The 17,864-nt window shown below is 53.1% G+C and overlaps 1 protein-coding gene across 1 annotated transcript in view; it reads right to left on the reverse strand.

The window, feature by feature from the left end:
* Positions 1-1,888: 1,888 nt before the first annotated feature.
* Positions 1,889-17,864, reverse strand: part of Ttc13 (tetratricopeptide repeat domain 13) — a 65,453-nt gene continuing 49,477 nt past the window's right edge. The window contains 11 exon segments of the mRNA XM_051168604.1: positions 1,889-2,481; positions 3,936-4,015; positions 4,155-4,233; positions 5,333-5,412; positions 5,535-5,670; positions 6,894-7,000; positions 10,542-10,626; positions 11,420-11,503; positions 13,449-13,541; positions 14,501-14,633; positions 15,068-15,198. Coding sequence (XP_051024561.1) covers positions 2,367-2,481; positions 3,936-4,015; positions 4,155-4,233; positions 5,333-5,412; positions 5,535-5,670; positions 6,894-7,000; positions 10,542-10,626; positions 11,420-11,503; positions 13,449-13,541; positions 14,501-14,633; positions 15,068-15,198 — 1,123 coding nt within the window. The 3' untranslated portion in view covers positions 1,889-2,366.

Genomic DNA, 17,864 nt, shown 5'->3' on the forward strand with positions numbered 1-17,864 from the left:
GAGCTCCTGGCCACTCTGCTTCCCAGGCCTTGTAACATCAAGTCACATCACCTGAACAGGCAGAAGCTGGGACAGGAAATACAGACATTGAAATGTCGTAATTCGGGGTCAATGGGCTAAGTCATAAAGAACCATATTCTGAGCCAGGTGTGGTGGCACTCCTCTTTAATCCCAGCACTCGGGAGGCCAAGGCATGCGCATGGCTGTGAGTTCAAGGCTGGCTGGGGTTACACAGAGAAACCCTGTCTCAATAAACAAAAGAGTACAAGGCCAGCAAACAGAACCGGATTCTAGTCTGGGCTGATGTCAGTGTGCGCTCCCCCGCTTTCTGACACAAGGAAGGTCAGGGTTTGGCCTGACTCACAGTCTGAGGGCCCAGTCCATCATGGTGGAAGGGTGGGGCAGCTGGTCACACTGCATGCTGACAGGAACTGAAGCGGGTGGCCAGCACAAGTCCATGGGCTGCTGCGGCTTAAATTCAGGGTGCGTCTTCCCACACTGGGTGAGCCTTTCCGGTAACATCACAGACACGCCCAGAGGCAGGCTTCCATGTGGATTCTAAATTCAGTCCGTTGGGCTGGTGAGGACACGAGGAGTGAAGTGACTTCAGGGAGGGGACTGGCACTCCACAGGAGGGGACACAAGAGCCCTCCCCACCGTGTGGGGCCCTCAGCAGACGGCTCAACTTCCAATCACGATGTTTTAGTGAACATGGGAGGAAACGTCTGATGAGACTGAAGGATTCTGATTTAAGCCAAAGGGAAGTTTAAAGCCCAGATGTTCTGTTTCCCTCTGTAGATGCCATCCCGCCCTCCCACCTCAACTGCAGACAGCCTGTGAGTTAGGCCTGACCTGCACAAGTCCCTCAGAACACACCCTGGGATGGCCTCAGAAGATAGAGGTTTGAACTGTACAGATACAGGTCTGTGCTCCCCGCCCCCACCTTGTGCCAGAACCCTCTGTTAGCATTACCACACAGAGGCCCCTGACTCAGGCCCAGCTTGTTCCCACTGGATTCAGCGGTTTCTCTAGGCCTCCCTTCTGGTTTTTGGGCCATTTGTCAGGAGGGGATGGAGCCATGAGGGCAACGTGACCCCTGGCCTTTGGAGACACTGTTGTTCAAGACTGTGCTAAGCACTGAGTGAAGCAGTGGGAGTCTGGGTCCTCAGTTCCCAGTGAGTCCCCGGCAGGAACGGCCCAGCACCATCCTGTCAGCTCATCAGCGGCTGCGGAGGTCAGAGACCTCTTAGGGTGTGGGTCACCTGCCCTGTCTTAGCGCAGCCTCAGTGAAGATGCCCGGCCCACGGGTATGGACTCTGCCTGCAGAATGAGTTAGTCCAGCTCCCTCGGGTCACCTTGGGAAAGCCACATCTCCAGGACAGGAAACTACAGACAGTGGGGCTGGGCAGACATGCTGCCTCCTGCATAGGCCCTCAGCGGTTCTGCCCTCACTTGAGGATCACCGAGGCTCCGGGTGGTGGGGGTCCCGGGTGGTGGGGCCCAGTGGCTGAGTGCGCTACCCTGTGGGAGGCCCTGTGCTCCATCTCCAGCATCTGAATAGGCCCCTAAATAACACAAAGGCCACAACACAACCGCAAGAATATGAAACGAACCACGGCTTGAAACTGCAACAGTTTAATGGACCGTCTCACTCCATCCTTCACCCAGTCTGAGAAAACAAGACGCTTTCTAACTGTTCTTCACCCGAAAGCGAAGCCAGCTCACACATAAACAATGCAACCCAGCGCCCAGGCTTGGCAACTGACAGAAACTGCCTCAGCTTTTCTTTCCAACACAGAAAAGTTCAGTGACTCTGTCTGGACGCTGGCAAATACTGTCCGTGTTGTGCAGCCAGCGCTTCTGGCCACAGGTTGTGGAACCATGGGTGCCGGGCCCTTCCACATTCTGGGGGGCTGAGGGGCCCACGTGTGGAAGCATGGCAGTAGCGAGGCACCCCACAAAAGCGCACAGGAAGGAAGTCAGAGAGTTCCTCAGACTTCCTTCCTCTGACAAGTAAAGACAAGCCCTGCTTGTTGTTGGCTTTGTTCATCTTAATGATTAATTTTTGGTTTTTGAAGTAAACATTTTCTGCTGTAAGGAAGGAGCAGTATGCCTTACCACACAGGAACCAAGCGGCTGCCATTAATACACATACTTCCCTTCCTGGTCAAGTCGCTTTTCCCCTAAAACCCGTTTTCATGATTTCTGTTACGGTTCAGAAAAAGGAAAGAAAATGTTTTCAAGTATTCAATTCCTATCAAAAATTGGTATCAAAAGTAATAAAGGACCTAATTCCATAATAATCCCATGTTTTAAAAAATAACTTAGGAAGCAAGAGCCTGGCCCTTCACACATCCTCTGTGCAGCTAGAGCTTCTTCAGGCAGCGTGGGGCGGAGTCCGTGTTGAGCACCTCGATCATGGACCTCAGAGTCGGGAATGCCTCTGACACTGACGGCAGGGTCTTGTAGGAAGGAGAGATACTGGAAGAGAAACACAGGGAAACTGTGGCTATCACCACTGCCCCACAGGAGGGCCACAGCCTGGGCATAGGCATTCCTTTGAGGAACTCTCTAGACCTCTGAGTCTCTCATGAGAGACAATAGCAGAAAGGTGGAGGGCAAGGCAGACACCTCCACAGTAGTGGCCTCATGCCCTGAGCTGCCTGGAGGCTCAGCCAGGACTTTGGGGAGAAAATGGCACTTTAATGTGCACATGAGTGCTCACCATACGTCTTCCTGTGGCTGCCATGGCTGCCATGCACGCTGAACCTGGACTCTAAGGACACTGGCCTCAGGCCTGGTCTTGTCCCTCCTGACTGTCACTTCTCTAAGCTCCATTTTCCTTATCTGCAGCAGTTGACAAACCCTTAGCTCTGAGCTCCCATGAGCCTTGAGAAACATTACATACCAGGTTTGCCACCAACCACAACCGTACATGTGGCTGTGTGGTTTGTGGGAAGATTTGCCGAAATTACTAGGTAAAGGAAACAGGACCGGAATTCCACCTTGTCATCACATCCCCAGACCCAGGGTAGACGGGTGAGCTCGGAACAAGACAGACACAGACTCCTCAGTTTTAACCCAGCTCAAACGGCCTAGGAGGTGACAGAATGGGTGTTGTCGAATAGCAAGAGGCATGCGAAGACTGAGCCTTGCTCAAGCCTGTGCACTCTCCCAGCATCCCTGGAGGTCGGGTGTGAGGCAGCTCGCTGGACTGTAGCACATGGTGACAACGGGTTGGGGTGGGGGAGTGCTCCTTCCTGCTGGAGCTCGCCACACAGCCCCTGCCTAGGCTGCCACAAAGCACCAGCTTCTGGGAACTGCAGTGCCATAAAGTACGAGCTTGTGCTGCATGTGGGTCGCGGGAAATGCATGTGGGTCGTGGGAAATGCATGCTTCCAGCCCACTCCTGGACCCTGAGCCAGAGTGAGAGAGACAGAGAGGGAGGTGAGGGGTAGGGGGAGAAACTGGTTATATAAAAGAGACACGAGTAGACTTTCCTTCACATACCTTTTCCCTTATTATCACTCATTTTAAATTAATTGCCGTGTGTGTGTACGCGCACACATATATGTCGTGGTCCTAGGTTGACACTGAGACTCTTCCTTAACTACTCTCCTCTGTATTTACTGAGCCAGGGTCTCCTGCTGAACTCAGAGCTCACAGATACAGGCTAGCCTCACCAGCCACCTTGTTCTTGGGGTCCTCTCTCTCTCTGCAATCTGAGCTCTGAACTTACAAGTGAGCTACCAGAACCACCCAGCACTTTATTGGGTCCTTGAGATGTGCTTTATCCACTGAGCTCCCCACGCCCATCTCCCTCACTCATTTTCACCTGCAGCCAACGTCTCAGGCTGCGCGCACAGCTGCCCAGGGCAGAGGCGGAGGAAGGAGGCCCTTCCCCAGCAGGCCGCCCCCACCACAGGCACAGTTACCTTTTCAAGTTCATCCAGCTTTTTGCTATTTTGCTGAAGGCCTCAGAGCCAGGGGCTGTCATAGCTTCAAAGTCAACTAACTGGAAAAGAAGAGAATCAGGGTATGATGGGGCACAGGAGGCACGGTGTGAGGTCTAGCGCGCCCCATAACCACAGCCCAGGGGCAGTGTGGCCATGCATGCTGCGGCTGTGCATGCATCTCCCGCCGGCCCTGTCTACCTTTCCCTTTGGGATCTTCCCTGCCACTTCTTTGCCGCTGGCCATCAGTGCTCCCACGATGACCGAGTAGGCGATGACACTGTTGAGACAGAACAGACATCAGCCAGCCCTGGTCTACAGTCACCACGCTAACCTCCCTATGGTCTTCCACCAGAAAACAAAGTCTTACATAAGAATTCTTTGGATTGACACTGTAAGTGTTCAATTAACAATAGAACTCAGAAAACAAAACAAAACAAAACAAAAAACAATAGAACTCAGTTGTGTTTGTTTTGAAAATATTTCTACTTTCCTACGGAAAAAGCACAAGGACCTTGAGGCTTGTCCACAGGAGCATCGCTTCTGAGGGACCGCGTGTCCCAGTCAGCTTGTTTCTGAGGGACCGCGTGTCCCAGTCGTCAGCTTGCTTCTGAGGGACCACGTGTCCTAGTCATCAGCTTGCCTCTGAGGGACCGCGTGTCCCAGTCGTCAGCTTGCTTCTGAGGGACCACGTGTCCCAGTCATCAGCTTGCCTCTGAGGGACCGCGTGTCCCAGTCATCAGCTTGCCTCTGAGGGACCGCGTGTCCCAGTCGTCAGCTTGCTTCTGAGAGACCGCGTGTCCCAGTCGTCAGCTTGCTTCCGAGGGATCGCGTGTCCCAGTCAGCTTGCTTCTGAGAGACCGCGTGTCCCAGTCATCAGCTTGCTTCTGAGGGACCGTGTGTCCCAGCCGTCAGCTTGCTTCTGAGGGACCAAGTGTCCCAGTCATCAGCTTGCTTCTGAGGGATCGCGTGTCCCAGCCGTCAGCTTGCTTCCTGCTTCATTCTCTACTTTTGTGAGACAGGCACACACCAGCCTCTCCCCTTGGACTTAAATTCCCTTGACTGCTGGTCAAGGATGTTATCTTTCTGTTTTTCTTTCTTCTTATTTTTTTCTTGAGACAGGGCCTCACTATGTAGACCAGGCAGGCATCAAACTCACAGAGCTCCACCTGCCTGTCTCTTCAGGGCTAGCATTAAAGGCGGGTGCCACTATACCCAACAAGAATGTGATTATTGGGGGTGGGGGTAGAGGTGGGTTTTAGAGGAAACCATGGGAGCTTATGGTTTGTAGTGGGCTTTAGAGCCTGTCTCTGTGTCAGGAAGTATAAGCCACAGTAAAAGCTCAATGTGAAGCCATCATAGTACAGGATAGCACTTACCTAGATCCTCGAGACAGGGGCATTAAATTATAAAAGTAATAAACTAAGGATAAGATTAAGTTGCAGACAGCATCAGCCTCCTAGGAGAAAGGACAGAGGTCATGAACTTAGACTCCCATATCATACACATACGCACACTTAACACACACTTAACACACACACACACACACACACACACACACACACACAGAGGAAAACCTACCCCAAATTCTGAGGAGAGGAGAAGCACCTTCCCCTTTGCTGTCAGGTCTTTATAAAGTGCATCTATCTCAGCGTGGTACAGCTGGGTCCTCTCTTCTGTGGTCTGAGTTTCCACAGAAAATAGAATATTGCCAACCCTGAAAACACAAGCAACTGTCAAAGGTGTGCACGCCACAGACCAAACAGAAACCCGGAACAGCGGTGTGTGTTCTGTGTGTCTGTATGCTCTCAGTGGCTGCCCTGAGCGCCAAGCCCCTGAGCTAGGCCTGCCCAGGCTCTGTCATCAAGTTCCCAGCTACTCTGTCCACAGTGAGGAGCAGGGACTGCAGGAGGCTCACAGAGGCTCACACACACTGCTCCTATCATGAGGAGTGGGGACTGCGGGAGGCTCACACACACTGCTCCTACCATGTCTGCAGTTTAAGCTCTTGCATGTGGCACCACTGCAGCTGTGATGGTAAACTCACCTGCAGAACCTTCTAGTATTTAAATCCTTCAGCTGGAGGGAGGGAGAGGTAAGACCAGGCTTGGGAACATAGCATAACTGGGCAACAGTTCAAAAGGGAAGATTTCTAATGTGGAAGACAAGGGTAAAAGCTGAAAGCTTCATGGGAGAAGTGGCCTGATGTGGGTCTATCCTAGTTCAATTCTACGGGACACGCATGCACGCACATATGCACGCATGAACACACCGTGAAGTAAGAGGGGCCTAGTGGGAAGAAAGGGTCCCGTGGGAATAGTTGGGGGTGGGGGGCAAGTCAGGTAACATGGAGTGAGAAAGATTAAAAGCCATAATATACATGTATGAAACTGTCAAAGAAAAATTTCTTGTGTTTCAAGACAGGGTTTCTCTGTGTAGCCTCGGCTATCCTGGATTTGCTTTGTAGACCAGGCTGGCCTCGAATCACAGAGATCCACCTGTCTCTGCCTCCAGAGTGCTGGGATCAAAGGCGTGCACCACTGCTCCGGCAAAAAAATAATTTTTTAAAATGCTTCTAAATCAGTGGCTGTGAAAACCATCTTGAGGATGTGAGAGTAAGGGCAGAGTTACAGGTCACAAATGACAACTGTAACCTCAGCCTTTCAAAGCTTTACTTCTACTTTTTAGGTTTTTTGTCATCTGTATGCAAACTTTCCACTAAGATGGCACCACCCTGTGGCATGCACACACCCATCATCAGTCCTTGCATAGCAACCAGGCCTGCCTAGATCCGTGATTTCCTGCCACTGGACAAGCTCTCCACAGCCTCTGACACTCAGGCCGAGGGGCTGCGGGGACATAAGGGGTTGGCTGCTTGGCCAGACATACGCTGTGACACAATTCACTGCAGAACACAGTGCCACCTCTGGTCGCACATACTTGTCTCCCGTGATTGTGATGGTGAAGCCGTCATATTCCTTCCCTTGATCTTTGAGGCTGGGAACTTTGGTGTTCACAGTGAACCCGTCCTTTGTTTTGGTATTAAACTGCTTTTGAGGGAAAACAAAAATGTATGTTAGTTGCAGTTATAACACTGCAGCATGGCACTGTCACCTACAAACACGTTGGGCTACACTCGCAGCTCCCCTGGGCTGCATGTAGCTCACAGCGGCAGGCTACACATGTAGAGTTCCAATCTGCCGGAGCTCTGACTCAGGCCTAGGTTTTTCTGAGGCATTCAGATAGAGAGACCACGTGCTCTCTCTTGACAGGCAGTGGCTAAGAACACCTCTCGCCTCTTCAGATGCAGCAAAAGCCCTCAGAACCCCAGCAGCACATCACACATGCACACAGAGCACCAGGGAGCTGCGGGGTGCCCTAGGAACCCCAGCGGCACATCACACATGCACACAGAGCACCAGGGAGCTGCGGGGTGCCCTAGGAACCCCAGCGGCACATCACACATGCACACAGAGCACCAGGGAGCTGCGGGGTGCCCTAGGAACCCCAGCGGCACATCACACATGCACACAGAGCACCAGGGAGCTGCGGGGTGCCCTAGGAACCCCAGCGGCACATCACACATGCACACAGAGCACCAGGGAGCTGTGGGGTGCCCTAGGAACCCCAGCGGCACATCACATAAGCACACAGAGCACCAGGGAGCTGTGGGGTGCCCTAGGAACCCCAGCGGCACATCACACAAGCACACAGAGCACCAGGGAGCTGCGGGGTGCCCTAGGAACCCCAGCGGCACATCACACATGCACACAGAGCACCAGGGAGCTGCGGGGTGCCCTAGGAACCCCAGCGGCACATCACACATGCACACAGAGCACCAGGGAACTGCGGGGTGTCCTAGGAACCCCAGCGGCACATCACATAAGCACACAGAGCACCAGGGAGCTGCGGGGTGCCCTAGGAACCCCAGCGGCACATCACACATGCACACAGAGCACCAGGGAGCTGCGGGGTGCCCTAGGAACCCCAGCGGCACATCACACAAGCACACAGAGCACTAGGGAGCTGCGGGGTGCCCTAGGAACCCCAGCGGCACATCACACATGCACACAGAGCACCAGGGAGCTGCGGGGTGCCCTAGGAACCCCAGCAGCACATCACACATGCACACAGAGCACCAGGGAGCTGCGGGGTGCCCTAGGAACCCCAGCGGCACATCACACATGCACACAGAGCACCAGGGAGCTGCGGGGTGCCCTAGGAACCCCAGCGGCACATCACACAAGCACACAGAGCACCAGGGAGCTGCGGGGTGCCCTAGGAACCCCAGCAGCACAGCACACAGAGCACCAGGGAGCTGCGGGGTGCCCTAGGAACCCCAGCGGCACATCACACAAGCACACAGAGCACCAGGGAGCTGCGGGGTGCCCTAGGAACCCCAGCAGCACAGCACACAGAGCACCAGGGAGCTGCGGGGTGCCCTAGGAACCCCAGCGGCACAGCACACAGAGCACCAGGGAGCGGCGGGGTGCCCTAGGAACCCCAGCGGCACAGCACACAGAGCACCAGGGAGCTGCGGGGTGCCTGTAGCAGCCAAGACCTGGCTCACTGTGGCAGCTGCTCTGCGTTTGTTTTTCCTCCCAACTCAGCTGGCGGCAACCCTGCCTGCCAACAGTGCAGCAGTGCCGGCTCCTATAACCCAGAAAAGCACTCTGTGCTCCTGCAAGCGATCGAGCCCTCAGAGGCGCTCAGCACTCTCTCTCTAGCTGGGGAGTTTTATATGTACACACTCCAACCTTGCAGACCACGGGTTGCTAGGGAGTCCTCAGAGCTGGCCAGGGTCTCCAGGAACACAGCTTCAGGGGCCAGTTTTGAGTTAAAACTGTGACATTCAGAACCGGCAGGAAACAGGTCTGCCTTTACTCTAGAAAACGCCTTCCTAGTTCAGCTACGTAATGCTGTCCATGTTTCTCTAGGACGGGTGGACCTGGAGCAAGGCAAGCAATGACAAAGGCCTTCTCTGGCTTCTGGTGGGAGGGTTTCTCTCACAGCAGGCCACAGGAGTGCTGGCTGGAGGCCCAGAGCAGGGTGCAGCTGGACATGGCAGGCTGGCAGGGCTGTGAGCTGAACCGAGGCGGGGGCACCTTTCTTTCAGGAATGGCTCTCAGAAAACAAGTGCAGGTGCTTACTGTACGACAGCTGGAGCCTTGCCACAGACACGAGCAGGTTTGGACACCTACTCACAGGAAAGGAAGCATGCCTGGCACAGCCACTGGGCCACGGAGTGGCAGAGTGGAAGGGTGAGGCCAGCCCCTCGACTTCGGTCCATGTTCCCGGCTAGTGAACCATCAGCTGGGCCCAACTCCTTCCTTTTCCAAGTCCTCTGGCTGTCTAAGTCGCTCCATGCTTTGCCGAGGAAGCAGAGCTGCATGTTTCCCACACACTTGGAGCACACACAGACCAACACATCCAGAATCTGGCTGGAGCCAGTCTGAAGGGGCAGGCTCCTACAGACAACCCAACCAGAACAATGCTGCCATCCTCTGGCGAGGCGTTAAGACTCACCTTAGCACACTTGGCTTTCCTGTCCACTACTGGGTAAGCAGATTTTGGCTTCCACCTGATGTTTTACTGAATTGTAGTGACTGAAATCCACAAGAAAGTCACTGAGAAGCTGACCCACTGCAGTGCCAGTCTCCTCTCTATGGTGTGTCCTGCCACTGTGCCATAACACTGACAGTCACCACCACACGGTGGGCTTTAGAACCCATCTGAGATTCTTCTTCCAACAGATCTGTCATTGCCCACGATGTGCTGAGATGTGCCACAGCTATGGCTTTCCTCCTCAGCTTACTTTTGCCTCCTTTTGTGAGCTTTTCAGTTGGACTGACATCTTGGTTCCGCCTTTCTATGTCAATGGGGCACCTCATTTCCATCTTTTCAGAGTGCATTTCAAATTAATATAGACGTCAAAATTTACGCTGTTTCTGTTTGCACAGTTGGGATCAAACATGGGCCTTGGGTGTGCTGGGTGAGCGTGCCAGGTGAGCGCTCTGGCATCATTCACAGGGAGGCACCTCTCCAGGAGCAAATGAAGTTGGGGGTGTACAAAGGGGCTGCCCACCGTCAGGGCCGCAGCTCAGCCTCAGGAGTCACAACTGTGGCCACAAGCGCAGTTTGAATAAATCCATTTCCAAGTCCCTCTTGCTTCCTGAACTGACTTCTTGAAAATCAGTTCTGGTTGAGTCTGGTTTGGTTACCGCTTACAGTGTCATGTAGGGATTTCAGATGTCATCCTTTACACATTTTAAAACAGCACAAACATTTGCTTCCCCCCTTGAATTATTGCTTGTTTTCTCTTATACAATTCCTCCTGAAATATATTTTCATTTTTAAAAATTTTATGTGGATCTGTGTTTTGCCTGCACGTATGTCTGCACAGCCTGCGTGCCTGGTGCCTGCGGAGGTCAGAGGGGGAGTCAGATCTCCTGGGACTGGACTGACAGATGAGCGTGAGTCACCATGTGAGGGCTGGGACTGGAGCCCAGGTCCTTGGGGAAATAACGCCAGTGCTCTTACCTGCTGTCCCTGGCGCGGCCCCACCTGTGACTCTGGTGAGACGCTTACCTTCATGATTGGAAGAAGGTCTTCCACTTTATGCACCTTTTCCAGTGCTTCTCTGACCTCCAACAAGCCCTTTGGATTATTCGCCCTTGAAGAGAGAGGGGCGGAGCAGAAGCGAGGATGCAAGAGGTATTAACACAGAATATGACAAGCCGGTCAAATTAAAATGCTAATCTGCTCCTAATGACAAGGAGCTCAGCACTGTGGCCTGTATAGCCCAAGGCTGCTCACGACAGGGTCATCCACCCAGACCAATAACACTCGTGGGAAAATCACATCTACCCACCAACTGTTCAGACTCTCCTGCTCAGTCAGCATTGCCTGAGCAACAGGACGTTGGCCCGGCATCGGTATTACGTGTAGTCTGGATGATGTAAAGCATGTGGAAGCACATGTGTGGGTCTGTGTAAATGTCATGCCATCTAACGGAAGGGGCCTGAACATGCAACCTTGGGATCCACCACTGAGGATACGCAGCAGGATGAGTCAATCAAGCTAACAGGTGTGGGACTGCAGGTGCGGATGCCATTGATCAGAGCGGCCAACACACAGGCGCAGGCTTAGCACAAGCGTGACTGTCCTGTCCCAACTCTGCTGTGGTTTTACTCCTAAAGCTGCCTGCGGGGGTTCCGCACGGGCCTGATACTCAGCTGGTGATTCCACCGCTCGAATCTGAACTCCTGACTAACGGACAGCTCAGCGGCAACGGGGAATGCCGCAGTGCTGCGTGTCAGGCCTGGCCTGTTCAAGCCGGATCGCCAGCAGCCTTTCAACTTCTCGGCTAACTCGCTTGGCTGCTGGTGGTTCAGTTTTCAGATTTCACGGATATGCTATACGTGGGAATCAATGCTTGACAGCAGAGGGGACGAGCGAAGGCTTACCCGTGATAGACAAGGATCCTGTCTTTAATAAAATGAAGTATTTTCTCAAAATATTCCAGATATCGCATATTAATCACTTGACCCCTGCAAGGTAAAAGTGACAAAATTAACCACCATTCTACAAAGGAACGTAAAGATCAGTTAATTCCGAAAGACCTGAGCTACTTGCTCTTATCTCTGTGGGAGAGGCACCGCAGCCGGAAGCAGGCTCTGGGTGCCTGTCCTGGCAGAAAGGGGCCTAACAGGGGAAGGGAAACCCTCAGTGTAAGGCTCCTGGCAGGGGAAGGGAAACCCTCAGTGTAAGGCTCCTGGCAGGGGAAGGGAAACCCTCAGTGTAAGGCTCCTGGCAGGGGAAGGGAAACCCTCAGCGTAAATTGTGGTCAGACCTGATAGCAACTAGCTAAGGGGACGTGCCACTCCCTGGGTAACAGGCCGCCCAGCAGCCTGGCTCTGTGCGCATGTCTGTGTATCTTCGGCCACATCTCCTCACTGTTTAGGCCTGTTCCTTCCCTCTGCCCACGGTAAACACATCCTTTTCACATCCCCACGCCCTGGCTGGTTTTCCTTTAGGCTCTGGCAGGCTCTCTGCCCAGGGACACCAGGCCCGGCTCCCAGAGCACCCTTGTGTCAAGGACGTGATGCAGGCAGGACTTGTCCCCAATCAGGCCCCTCGGTCTCCAGCCCCACCGCGTCTCCAGAGACTCTCAGGCTAACAGGGGACAACATGGCCTCAGCTAGAAGTGGAATGTGTTCCCTGTGGTGCTCTTCCGTCAGGCCCCTCTGAGCCACTGCCGCGTTCCCCGCTGCACCTCAGAGCATGTGCAGCTCCTTTGCAGGCCCCTGCAGGGGTCACACAGATCTGAGCCCCTACACTGGTTCTCAGACCTCAGACACGGGGTCACACGGATCTGAGCCCCTACACTGGTTCTCAGACCTCAAACACGGGGTCACATGGATCTGAGCCCCTACAAACACGTTTCCTTTGTTCCCAGCCTGTTGCCTCCATGACCTTCCACGTGCGCACACCGGTCAGGGTGTCCCCTCTGTCACCACCCAGGAAAGGCTCACCATTCGGCTTCTACCTACCATGCCAATGTCAGTGCCAAGACTTCCTGGAATGCACAGTGGTTGGCAGCTACAGTGGAGGAGTCCCAGTGGGTTCCTGGCCAGGCTGACAGTGGGTTGGTGCACTGCCTCACTGTCTCTCTTGAGACAGTCTGGCCACGGCTACTGGATACACCAGGTGACCCTTCTCGGGACTCTCATCAAATCCTGATCGGGGCCCTATGACTCAAGAACCACTCAGCAAGAACACAGTGGCCTCAGTTACCTGACTAAATCTAGCTAGAAGTGTCACAAATCATTCCGTGAGAAACTGAACGGAGCCAATTACAAAGGGGAAAAAAATGATTTCTAGAAATTAAAATGGTAAGAATAAAAAAGACTTTCACACTAAAACTTAAATGTAAATGTCACATGCTGGCCAGGACTCCAGATACGACACAGTACTATGCCTGCCAATTTATGGACGCCATGTTCACTCAATGACAGGCAAATGCTGTGAGCACCCCTGCCGTGCGGCTCCTCAGCGTGTATGTGTTCATGGAGCTCAGCCCACACAGCAAGGAAAGGCGAGCGTTCACCCAGGTGCCTAGCTCTGCAGGGCTCAGGGCCACGCAGAGGCTCTTGGTTCACCCAACTCTAAGCAAGGAGCAACCTCATTAACCGGCCCTTTGCGCTCAGGGTGGAGCCCGGCCACGGCTGACCCCCGAGGAAACCATGGCAAACACTGGACTCTGTCTTGTCAGTTCCTATGTGCTGTTTCATGGCCTCTTGACACCTGGGCCACAGTTCATGAGTTCACCCTTTGGCATGGCATACACCGCTTGTGTGCAAATGGACCAGCAGGAAGGGACTCATGGGAGCTCATGGGTGCAAAGCTACCCTGGGTGTGGTCCCTACCAAGGCCACCAGGGCCCATCTCATGCTGATGCAGAATGCAAACAGGACAAGGCACGATGGCTCCCACCTGATTAAGTTGATGTGGTTGTTGAAACCTCTGCTGAGACTTCGAGCTGGCATCTGATCCAGCCACAGTACAGGCTGGTCTGGATCCGCGATCCTGTGAAACAGAGCTCATTGAGGGCTGACACCTTACCCACAGCTTCCGGGGTAAAACTAAGGTTGGGTCTCTGCAAAAGTGAGGGAGGAACCCTTCCTGTCTCAGCTTCTGAAAAGAGTGTGCTGCCTCGCCATACTGGGGAAGAAGCTGGAAAAGGAGCCGGGCGTGGTGGCACACACCTGTAATCCCAGCACTTGGGGGGGTTGGGGGCTGGGGCGGCAGGAGAGGGCAGAGGCAGGTGGATCACTGTGAGTTCGAGGCCAGCCTGGTCTACAAAGTGAGTCTAGGACAGCCAAGGCTACACAGAGAAACCCTATCCAAAAAAAAAAAAAAAAGCCCGAATGGTCAGAACCACCCTAGGAAACACCCCAAGGTGGTTCCAGAGAGAACCAGCTGATGGGAAGACCCACCCTACACAGACCTGGCACCATGCTGGGCTAGGGGCCGTACTCAATAGGACAGAGTGAGTTGAGCAGTAGCAGCCATCTCTTTTTCGGGGCTGGATGCCAGGCAAGCAGCTGCCTCACACTGCTGCTGCCATACCGTCCTACCACGATAGGAGGCCTGGGCCGGAGCAAAGCCTCCCTCTCTTAAACTGTGTCTTATCACAGCAACAACAGGAGCTAACATGCTGGGCAGGCACATGTGCACTAGAGAGCCCAAGGCGGTCTGCACCTGAGGGACAGGCTATAGCTAAGGATGGAGGCTCGGGAGGCGTCACCGAAAACATGGTGCTCACACAGGCCATGGAAACTGGGCGCCCTCTATTTCACGAGCATGAGTGGAACGTGTTCTGCAGAACACAGGTGACAGTGATTTCCACAAACGTCAGAGGAAGAACTCATCGTTGGACTTATAGGGCTTAGTTTTGTAAGCAAAGTGGGGATTCAGAGCTCTGGGTGAGAAAAGATGCCTGGCCTGATAGGAGCCCTTCCCTGTGTCCCTCACCCTTAGGCTACCTTCTCCACTTCACGGCAATGTCGAACATGTCCCTCCACTGCATCAGCCTCGTCTTCCCGTTCATGCGAACCTTGGAGTTGGTCCAGGTACGGTGTACAGCCTGCATGACTTCCAGCGCTGCCAAGCCCATGGCTAAGGGAGGGACACCAAGACAGAGCTCACCAGAACCCTTCCCAAGGGGCAAGCTCTCCTTTTCTCTCAAGCCTTGGTGACCACATAAAGTACCAGAAGCAGCTGCTGGGACAGCGAGACTGCGCTAACCACGCTACTCACACTAAGGAGCTGGCAGAGCCCCAGCTCCTCCCACCTCCTATAGGAAGGAGGCAGTTGTCCTGGCTCAGGTGCCCAACTTCAGTGAGGGCTCAAGAGCCTTGCTCCTGTCTGCATGGCAGCACAAGCCCACTGAAGAAGCCTCTTCCTCCAGAACTCACTGTGAACTAATCCTCACACTTCTGTTCTGGCCACGTGGAAAGCCAAGTACAATAAACAATAATTTCTAAAGAAAGATGATGTGGCCTACAGACCCTGGGCCAGAGTTATTCCATTTCTAGAGATTTCCAGCATACCTCTGTGTATCCTCTTGTTGGGCAGGAAGCCAGGGGTTTCGTACTGCATCAGTGAGCCCAGGCGGTCGGCTACACAGATCAGCTCCTGCACTTCAGGCTTGTAGCCCTCAAAACTCTGATGTAGCACATCCCTGCAGGAAACGTCGAGAACCAGATACAGACCTCTGCCGCACACACCTGCACCAGCCTCCTCCACTGGAGCTCTTCCACGACACGCACGGGACCAGGCCGTCTTCCTCCAGCTCCGCATCCCATCACACACAATTAAAAGGAGCAATCTGAGTCATGTGCCCCTCCTGCTGCCACACGCAGGTCAGTACACCACCAAGGAGCGTAAGTGGGGGCTCAAGGACCTCTGACTAGCATTTGTTCTGTCAACTCCCAGACACAGTGTGAAGTGCCCCTTCCAACAAGGAGTCAAAGCTTGCCCAACTATGTCTTTAACCGATCCTAGTTCATTGACACTTATTGCAGTTACCAGAGGTCTGAAGTGACTTCAGCCTGTTTTCCTTTTTGGCCCCTGTGCTGGGTGCTTGTATGTCAACCCCAGCCAAGTTAAAGTCATCTGAAAGGCGGAACCGCAATTAAGAAATCACCTCCACAAGATCAGCCTGTAGGCAAGCCCATAGGATAATTGTTTTGGTGACTGACAGGGGAGGGCCCAGACCACTGTAGGTGAGGCCACCCCTGGGCTGGTGGTCCTGTGTTCTATAAGCAAGCAGGCTGAGCATGCCAGTGAGCAGTGCCCTCCATGGCCTCTGCCTCCAGGTTCCTGCTCTGCTTCAGTTCCTGCCCTGACGTCATATTCGATGATCAAAAGTGCAAGCAAAATAGACCTTTTCCTAGGCAAGTTGTTTTGGTCACAGTGTGTCCTCATAGCAATAGTAGCCTGAACTAAGACAGAGCCCAGCCGGGTGTTGTGGCGCACGTCTGTAACCCCAACACTTGGGTGGCAGAGGCAGGCAGATTGGCGTGAGTTCAAGGCGTGTCTGGTCTACAAAGTGAGTCCAGGATAGCCAATACACAGAGAAACCCTGTCTCAAAAAAAAAAAAAAAAAAAAAAAAAAAAAAAAAAAAAGAGGAGGGGGGGTGGGGGAGAAAGAAAAGAAAAAGAAAAGCAGCTATGGCCTTAAATGACTCATTAGCTTTGGAAAATTCTTGGCCACAATTCTTTCTAACACCGATGCTCATCCATTCTCCGTAGCTTTAGGTGCACCCACTCCTCAGGACTGTCTGTGTCTTCTCCAGCTCATGTCCTCCTGCCCTGCCCATCCCACCACCCTCCGTCCTGCAGTGCTGTTTCCTTGCAGTCACATCTTACGGCTCCTCAGCCTAGTAAAGTCCTTACTACTTCTTCTCTTCTCCTTCTTCTTCTTCTTCTTCTTCTTCTTCTTCTTCTTCTTCTTCTTCTTCTTCTTCTTCCTCTTCTTCCTCTTCTTCTTCTTTTGGTTTTTCGAGACAGGGTCCTGGTCTCACTTTGTAGACCAGACTGGCCTCGAATTCACAGTGATCTGCCTGCCTCTGCCTCACAAGTGCTGAGATTAAAGAAGTGCGCCACTACCACCCAGCTTAAAGTCCTTACTTCTGTGACAACATTTTCCATCCCTAAAACTGGTCACTCATTTAAAACCAACCTGGCCACATCGGACAATCTCCCATTTCTTGTTCATGTTTGCAACTGAGTCATAGGGGTTTTTTTTTGTTTTTTGATTTGTTTTTAAGATTTATTTATTATGTATACAGTGTTCTGCCTGCATGTATGCCTGCAGGCCAGAAGAGGACACCAGATCTCATTGTAGATGGGTGTGAGCCACATGTGGTTGCTGGGAATTGAACTCAGGACCTTTGGGAGAGCAGACAGTGCTCCCAACCACTGAGCCATCTCTCCGGCCCCCATTTTTGATTATTTATTTATTTATCTATTCACTTACATCTTGATCACAGCCGCCCCTGATCCCATCATGGTTTAAGCATTTTAGAGTTATCTTTTGCCTGGTTTCAGCAACTTCAGCGCGTGCAGTCCTCAAGGCTCAGCTTGCCAGTCACTCCTTCACTGACCCATGCACGTGGTGGGCAGTCTGAGGCTTGGATTTCATTCTCGTGGTCTTAGTTTGTGGGACTATGGGGGCCCAAATGGGTATGGGTTTCCTACCAGGAGGAGTTGGCAGCTACGTCTGTGGAGGTCCTAGAATGCCTCCAGCATGGGGTCACGCTAACTCCTCAAAGGCTCCTGTTCTCATGCCTGGCTGGCAGGGACACCATCGGGATGCCTCTCTCTAGTCATTTCTCAGCTCTAAGGCCATGCTGGACCTCTGGTGCTGACCTCAGCTCTGGCTCTGCGCTGTAGCCTGGCTGCCCTTCAGCGCACACTTTTGCCCACTAGAGCTGTTCCTCAGCTGGCCCTGAGCTCCTCGTCATCCTATCCTTCCTCCCTAGCGCTTAGATTATAACTATGTACTCCCACACCTGGCTAAACTTTCATATTGCTAAACAATTTGCTCTATAAGTAGCAAGCAAAAATAGCAATGTTTGTTAAAGATTGCTCATAAGCCTCCATGCATCTGAAGGGTAAAGGCTGCCCACACTGAGTGCCGGAGGTCAGGCTAGCAGGAGAGGCAGCATCTCTAAGGAAGTGGCAAGGTGTCTGATTCAGTAAGAGACCTACCTGGCGACACACAAACTGCCCAAAGAACTTAGCAGGACCAGGGGTGAGACAGCATTATTGATAAGAACTTCAGTCCTGGGGGCTGAGGCACTACGACTCTGAGGTCAGCCTGGAGCGAACACACACTGAGGC

Source organism: Acomys russatus, chromosome 26 (assembly GCF_903995435.1).
Source record: "Acomys russatus chromosome 26, mAcoRus1.1, whole genome shotgun sequence".
NCBI classification, from domain to species: Eukaryota; Metazoa; Chordata; class Mammalia; order Rodentia; family Muridae; genus Acomys; species Acomys russatus.